Here is an 8,145-nt window from a genome sequence, read left to right as displayed (position 1 = left end):
TTGGTGGATTCAAAATTTGGGCGGAGTTAGGGTCGGTCCTGGCAGCAGATAGGTTTTTTGAAGGCACTTTTGAGTCTTGAGGTCAAAGTTGCACTTCAGTCACTACATAAGACACCAAGTCTTTTACTATTCCCCTCAATCTCACATGACCCAAAGCTCGATGAATTTGCTCGAGTGTTGAGTCATGAGGAGACAAACTGGAGTAGTAATGTGACACTTGTGTCCACAGTACTCGTGACTGACGTGCAACTCTCACCTCAACTTGACTTGAAGCAGCCTTTGGAATAGTTTTCCACTGCAGCAACTGACACGCATGAAAGGCTTCAAATGAGGGCAGATTTACCAATAACGCACAAAGACTCCAATTCAAGTTGAACAATTTATTGGACAGAGAAGCTAACATGGAAAGCATTTCACCAGTCAAAGTTTGCGTGAGCTGTTGCACACACAGACATTGACGATGGAAGCTGCTTAAGTGTTGCCTGCTTGACGAGCTCATGTGTGATGTCACTTAGTTGAAATGATGCTTTAGGCGATGGCACCAAAGGGGGACGTGAGCACACTGGGACATAAACTAAGTGTAGAGCACAACACCATCATCACACACTGCTGGACATGTTTTTAAATAACGATGTGGGCCAAGTTAGTCAAAAATATATTTTTGACTAACTTGGCCCACATCATTGTCATTCAAAAACATGTCCAGAAGTGTCTGACGATGGTGTCTTGCAGTGCCTGAAGCAGAAGTTGGAAGGTCAGTGCACTCACGTCCACCTTGTGGCGCGATGTGACATCACACATCAGCTCCTCAAGCACACAACACTGCTCAATACTCACTCGGGTCCAAATGCAGCTTGGCCTTCCCTTTCCTTCCCTTCCGCATGTCCCACAAGTCCGTCGGCTGCACCTTTGAGCACGGAGTCTCCTCCATCCATCTGGTCAGGCAGAAAATAAAAGCAGTACGTAACACTCTTCTGGACATAAAAGTTCAGTTTTTTACTTGTCTATTTTAAAGTCCAAGTCGTATTATTAGTAAAATAAAGTGAAATAGTTTCACTTTTAACACGTCCACTTCCAACTGTGCCCACACAGGCAATGCATCTGTGAGCCATCAGCTGGTGGCTTTCTCTGCACACCTGACATCCAATGAGCAACTATTGCTCCTGTCAATCAACTTTGTTTGAGCAGGACTTCAAAGTCTTCCGACTGAAAAAATTCCGCTTATGTGCTAAAATGAGAGTTTCAATTGACCTGTTTCATCAGCCGCTGCTTGTTGCAAAACAAAATTCTTATTCCAGCAAAATATTATGCAAAAATATCTTGAGTCACTCTCAATCTTTACATACGAAACTACAATGTGCCAACTGAGACGACTATACATCAGCAAATATGGTCATGCTGCTGTGCCACACTAAAAAAGGGTGCAACCAGATCCTGTGCTGGTGCGACCAACTGTAAAAGTGCAAAAGCCCTGCAGTAGGAAAAAAATGTTGAGAAACTAGAGAGGCTTTGAGGGGATGGGACGGGACAGGATTTTTATTTAAATTTTTTTTATATTGTGGTCTGGGACTGAGATCTTTATTTTTACTTGTTTACCTGTGGGAGTCGGAGTCGGGAGTCTCTGGGAGTCGGGAGTCTCTGGGAGACGGGAGTCGAGTAAAAATCCACTCCGGTGTCATCTATTCCACACACAGAAGTTGTCAACATTGACACGTGTTCAGGCCATCCCTCTTTAGTCCGCTAGAGGGAAGCGTCTCGGTCTTCAAAAACTCGTGTATCATGTGTTCATTAGTTGTTTTTTAAACAAAACGGCTAGTAAGAAATACATTTAAAATTGTATTTTGTCAATATTAAGTCATGATATATAACCCCGCCCCCCCCAAAAAAAACCGAGAAAATCATGAATATATTTGTGGATCTGAAAAGCACATTTTGGTGCAACTAAATCTTTAAATTAAAAAACAAATATTTAGTTATCTAAGTGAAATACATTTGTGAAAACCTCAAATATTTGTGGCTCGGAATAACACGTGAAAATCACGGATGCATTTGTGTGTGAATGATTTTGAGACAAATCTCTCCCCATAGGTGCAGCTTTGGGGTGGAAAACATACAAAACAACATTCAAGTCAAACGCTTTCCTTGATTGACTTTTGATTGACAGCTGAGTTCTACTTGTGGGCCACCTTTGTTGATATTGTTATAGCTAGCGAGCTTCCAGTGACGGAGCGAGTAACAATAAGCAACTTAGAATGCCTCAGTGTCGTAATTATGCTCCCAAATAGTGTACACATTTGTATATAAATGGCAAATAGAATGTAAAATGTAAATGTTTAAAATTACTCACTGAAAACACAGCTGCAAGTCACTGGGGGACTTGGTCATCGAATCGGATGCGTCCAGTTTTTCTTCTTCGTCTTTTTCTGCTGCTGCTTCTTCTTCGTCTATTTTTGGCGGGTTCCATCTCCTTGGTGCATATCGCCACCTACTGGACAGGAGCTCGCAAAGGCATTTGACATTTGTGTGGAGTTTGCATGTTCTCCCCGTGCCTGCGTGGGTTTCCTCCGGGTACTCCGGTTTCCTCCCACATTCCAAAAACATGCATGGTAAGTTGATTGGACTCTCTAAATTGCCCCTAGGTGTGATTGTGAGTGCGGATGTTTGTCTCTGTGTGCCCTACGATTGGCTGGCAACCAGTTCAGGGTGTCCCCCGCCTACTGCCCAAAGACAGCTGGGATAGGCTCCAGCACGCCCCGCGACCCTTGTGAGGAGAAGCGGTACAGATAATGGATGGATGGATGGATGTTATCCTATGACGTTATCTCTCTATCTATCTACCGTTGGTCAAAGTTTGTTAAGAAGACTGTACATCCCTTGTATTCTGTATTGTTTATGTATATTGTTGTTTCAAAAAAAAGAATGTGTACGACTGTACGATATGAGAGGGCTCAATTCAAATGGAAAGTAGTTTGACAAATTGTGCAACGACTCTTCAAACAACAACAACAACAACAACACCACCACCACCGTATTGTGTATACAACAGTAAGTAAGGGAAACATTATGATTTCCTTAGTCCTCCATGAAAGCATACATACATACCTACCTACCTACCTACATACATACATATATACTTCTAATAAAAATGTGTTTATTTCTTTATTTGGGTAGTGGAGCATACGTGTAAGTTATTACTGTTGGATCCTTCATCAGCCAGGCGAGAATGTTGGCCAGCCGACAATAACCAGTCGTTTTAATCGTTAATCGTTGTGACATTTTCAGTGGTTGAAGTGGGCATAAGTCAAGATGTCCACATAAATCTTGGTGCCGACTGAGCGCCATGGAAATTAAGTACAATGCAGCTGTTTAAACTCCTAAAACGCCCAAAAAGTTTTGATTTAAAGTTTAAAATGGCTTACCTTAACCAAAATCCATGTTTACATCGTCGCCAAAGGTAAATAAAATTCAATCCAAGTGCAGTTTGTCTTCTTTGTTCATTGGCGAATTGGTGCAAACTGCCACCTACTGGACAGGAAGCGGAAAGCGTGGAAAAGAAACCATACTCTGAACTGTGCTTACCGTGCATCATCACACCTGTAGATGGCGCCCTGGCGTTTCGTCATGACCTCTTTCGTTGTGTTTATTTTTTTTCTCGTCATGTGACCGGAAGTTTACACGTTCAACTACAAGTGCGACTTCCTGCGACGTTGCGGTCGAATTTTTACAATGATTCTTACTGTTATTAGCTGACATTGGAAAGCGAAGTTGGGTTTGTTATTTTCTCTTGCTTTGGGGTGTGCTTCAACAATGGCTGGCTCTCTGCTAGAGTTTGAGACAGAAATGTTTCTGAGCCTGTTCAGCTGTGACGGGCTACTCGTGGTGGCGGAGGGGATGGGAATAGACCGCATTCTGCTGCAGTTCATGCGGGTTTACTCGGAACAAGGCAGCCTGGTTCTACTTCTTAACACTACCACCCCCGAACAGGTCAGAATCCCCTCGTCGTTTGCCCAGTAGCGCAATTCCTTATGTCGTTTTTGGTAGTTTTCGGAAAACGCTACAACACTGTGAATTGACTAACAACAACAACAACAAAAATGCACCATTCACTCATGATAACTGTCAATATTTGACTCTCAGACAGGTGGTGTTTAGATTAGACAAATTATTTCTTTCTTGTAGCTGACAATATAAAAAAATATTTGTGCCTTGTTACTTCCGAACGCTGTCAAACACCATGTGTTTTCACCATTTAGGAGTATTTCACAGAGCAGCTGCGAGTGGAGGGCGTGACCCACTTGCCAAGGACGGTGACCAGCGAGGTCCAAGGCACTGAGCGATACAACGTGTACGTTGAGGGAGGGGTGCTGTTTGTCACCAGCAGGATTCTGGTGGTCGACTTCCTCACCGACCGCATACCTGCCCATCTTATATCAGGTAAGTTTGCAGGCATCATGCCTCAAATTATGGTCATTGTGTTGAAAGGGTTTAACAATAGTGACAGACTGATATGCTGATATGATATGAGGATTTGTTGTTGTTGTTGTTTTTGTTTTGATATAGTTGTGTGGTTGACCTTCGTTTACGGCCAAAGCTATTAAATAGGATTTTTATGTACCTTTGGAGTGGAATGTACATATATTCTCTCTTTCCATTATCTCCTGTCAGGCATCCTGGTGTACCGTGCTCACAAAATCATTGAATCGTGCCAGGAAGCATTCATCCTGCGACTGTTTCGACAGAAGAACAAGACAGGCTTCATCAAAGCCTTCACTGACAAAGCCACAGCCTTCTCTTCAGGCTTTTGCCAGGTGGAGCGTGTGATGAGGAACCTCTTTGTCAAGAAACTCTACCTTTGGCCAAGGTATGTTGCTTCTTACAACTCAGCAAAACAGCATTCATCTCTACTGCCGTCTATCTTTTTCTTGTTCGTCCCACAATCCCTCACCCCTTTTTCTCCTTTGCTCTCTATGCTATGTTGAACAGGTTTCAAGCGTCAGTAAACACAGCCCTGGACAGACACAAGCCGGATGTGGTGGAGCTCCATGTGTCACTGACGCCTTTTATGAGGGCTATCCAGAGCTCCATTCTGGATATCATGGGCGCCTGTCTGAAGGAGTTGAAACGTTACAATCCCACCTTGGAAGCGGAGGATCTCTCCTTGGAGAACACACTTAGCAATGCCTTTGATAAGGTGGGTCAATTTTCTTTCACGCAAGTGTCATGTAAATGAGCCATCCTTTCGTCGTCTGATGCGAAAGTGTCATTTTCCCCTCTGGTTTTGTCATCCAGACCATCCGCCATTACCTGGACCCCTTGTGGCACCAGCTGGGCTCAAAGACGAAGGCGCTGGTCCAGGACCTGAAGGTGCTGAGGGTTCTGCTGCTGTACCTCACCCAGTACGACTGTGTCACATTCCTCAATCTGCTGGAGTCCCTCCGCTCCAGCCAAAAGAACTTTGGCTCCAACTCAGGTGACATGCTGGCCTAGTAAATTTAAAGGATATTATCTGTGTGCTGTGATTAACGGAAGCCGTGAATTTTATTTCCACTCAATATTCAATCATTAGCCCGTGAGTGACAGCTCATAAATCACTTTCTTCTTTTTTTAATAGCAATTATATTAATAACCATTCATCTCAGGGTGGCTCTTCTTGGACTGCAGTACATCCATGTTTGTCAACGCCAGGTCCAGAGTGTACCACATCCCGGAAAACAAGAAGAAACCTAAAGTTGGAGCTGCACCAGAGAAAAAACAGACACCCTTGGTTTCAGGTGACATTGAAGAGATCTCAGAAAACTCTAGTAGGGGAGAGTTGAGTCTTAATTGCTACGATGGTGTGTGTGTTTGTGCGTCTGTTTCAGAGGTGAAGCGAGTACTGGTGCTGGAGAAGAGCCCAAAGTGGGAGGCACTGACTGAGGTACTGCAGGAGATTGAGAAGGAGAACAAGAACTCCCAGAGTGAACCAGGTTAGACTTGTCATCCTTAAAAACGTTCACTAAATTTACACACCAATATTTACTTAACTGCCACCTGCACTGAGTTTCTGGTTAAATTAGCCTGTAGTGGCTTTGTGCAAAAAAAAAAAAAAGCTTTTTTTTTCTGACTTTCAGGTCGCGTGCTGATCTGCGCCAGCGATGACAGGACTTGTGCTCAACTGCAGCAGTACATCAGGCACGGCGCTGAATGGCTCCTGAACAGACTGTACACCCGCACCATCGCCAAACAAGACCCGTCCACCGCCTCTGCTTTTGAGCTGAAAAGGCATAAAAAAGACAAGGGCCTTCTGAAAGGCGTCTCCAAGGGGAAAGGCCGAGGGAGCTCGAAAGGGAAAGAGCAGAAAAAAAAGACTGCCAAGGCTAAAAACAGACCCTCTCTGACTTTGACTCAGATGGTTGGCAAAGAGCAGACTGTTCAAGCGGCGTTGATGGGCAGCAGCGAGGATGAGGACGACTTTGGCGATGAAGACAAAATGGCGGAGGAAGATGCTCTGAAGCTGGATTTGTCATCTGATGCTTACTACGCAATTCTAAAGGAACCTCTGATGGTCATCCACCCCCTGAGGGGTTGTACGGACCCCCACAGCCTGACAAGGGTGCTCCATGAAGTGGAGCCCATGTTTGTGGTGCTTTACGACGCCGAACTCAGCTTCGTGCGTCAGCTGGAGCTCTACAAAGCCTGTCGACCGGGCAAGCCTCTCAGGTGTGTCGGCAGCTCATTACCTCCACCGAGGAGGGTGTCTTTGTTTCTTTTTAGCTTTTAAAATTCTAGATCATTCCGTAATTTTGTTTCAAAAGTGACCACTGGCATTTGCCTCTTTAGGGTGTATTTCCTCATCTATGGCGGCTCAACAGAGGAGCAGAAATACCTGACCGGGCTGTCCAAAGAGAAGAAAGCCTTTGAACATCTCATTAGGTCCGAATCTTCTCACTGGCGTTCGGGAACGTCCACGTTCAGTTGCTTTGCATTTGCTGAATTTGGTGTCAAATAGCTAACTGGTTGACTTGTGATTGTGCAGGGAAAAGGCCACTATGGTGATCCCAGAGGAGAGGGAGGGCCGAGAAGACACCAATTTGGACCTTGCTAGAAATTTAGAGCCTGCCAACGCCACTACCAACACTCGCAAAGCTGGCAAGTTTATATTTTGTTGACATCTTACTATAAATTTACACAACAACGACATAGTAATTTAAATAACAAGAGTTCTTCAAAAACAGTCATGATTACTGATGGTGTGTGACTAATCCGATTTGTTTCCGTCATGATGGGGATCCTGTTGGTGTTCAAACAGGAGGCCAAGAGCAGCCTGAAGAGCCCTCGCGAGTCATCGTAGACATGCGCGAGTTCCGCAGCGAGCTTCCCTCTCTGCTCCACCGCCGCGGCCTCGACATCGAGCCCGTCACTTTGGAAGTCGGCGACTACATCCTGACGCCAGATATTTGTGTGGAGCGCAAGAGCGTCAGCGATCTGATTGGCTCCTTGCAGAGCGGTCGCCTCTACACCCAGTGCCTCTCCATGAACCGCTATTACAGGAAACCCGTGTTGCTCATCGAATTCGACCCGGCGAAGCCCTTTTCCCTCATGGCCCGCTCCGACTTCCGCCACGAGATATCGTCCAACGATGTTTCCTCAAAACTCACCTTGCTCACGTTGCATTTCCCGCGTCTCCGCATCCTCTGGTGCCCATCCCCGCACGTCACGGGCGAGCTTTTTCTGGAGCTGAAGAAAGGTCGCAAAGAACCGGACGCCGCAGCGGCTCAAGCGGTCACGGCCGAATCGGACGCGGTGGCCGAATCGACAGAGCTCTACAATGCCGGGCCGTACGACTTCTTGCTCAAGATGCCGGGAGTCAACACAAAAAATGTTCGAGCTCTCATAAGAAATGCTGACAGCTTGGCAGATTTAGCCAAACTGAGCCAGGACAAGCTAGCAGAAATACTCGAGAATGCCAATAATGCCAAGTTGCTCTATGAATTCTTGCATAATGTTGCAGATGTTCAAGCTCTAGCGCAGAGAAGCAAATAACCTCTTAATATCGACTTTTTAAAATACATTTTTTCATAAAATAGTGTTAAGTATTTTTATGTAATTGTACAGAATAAAGTAAAGTATTCAATGCCTTTTAAAACCATCAAAAAAATAAATATT

General features: G+C 45.0%; 1 protein-coding gene across 1 annotated transcript; it reads left to right on the top strand.

Annotated features, from left to right (window-relative positions):
- Positions 1 to 3,682: 3,682 nt before the first annotated feature.
- ercc4 (excision repair cross-complementation group 4) lies at positions 3,683 to 8,131 on the top strand. Its single transcript, XM_086016776.1, has 11 exons — positions 3,683 to 3,984; positions 4,254 to 4,434; positions 4,666 to 4,861; positions 4,984 to 5,191; positions 5,290 to 5,470; positions 5,640 to 5,771; positions 5,862 to 5,966; positions 6,111 to 6,699; positions 6,820 to 6,912; positions 7,016 to 7,128; positions 7,289 to 8,131. Exons 1-11 carry the CDS (start codon positions 3,808 to 3,810, stop codon positions 8,020 to 8,022), a joined length of 2,709 nt encoding a protein of 902 aa, XP_085872902.1. The 5' UTR covers positions 3,683 to 3,807; the 3' UTR covers positions 8,023 to 8,131.
- The last annotated feature ends 14 nt before the right edge of the window (positions 8,132 to 8,145 follow it).

This window comes from Filicampus tigris, chromosome 19 (genome assembly GCF_054856515.1).
Source record: "Filicampus tigris isolate MCC_2025a chromosome 19, RoL_Ftig_1.0, whole genome shotgun sequence".
NCBI classification, from domain to species: Eukaryota; Metazoa; Chordata; class Actinopteri; order Syngnathiformes; family Syngnathidae; genus Filicampus; species Filicampus tigris.
This window is presented reverse-complemented; position numbering and strand designations above follow the sequence as displayed.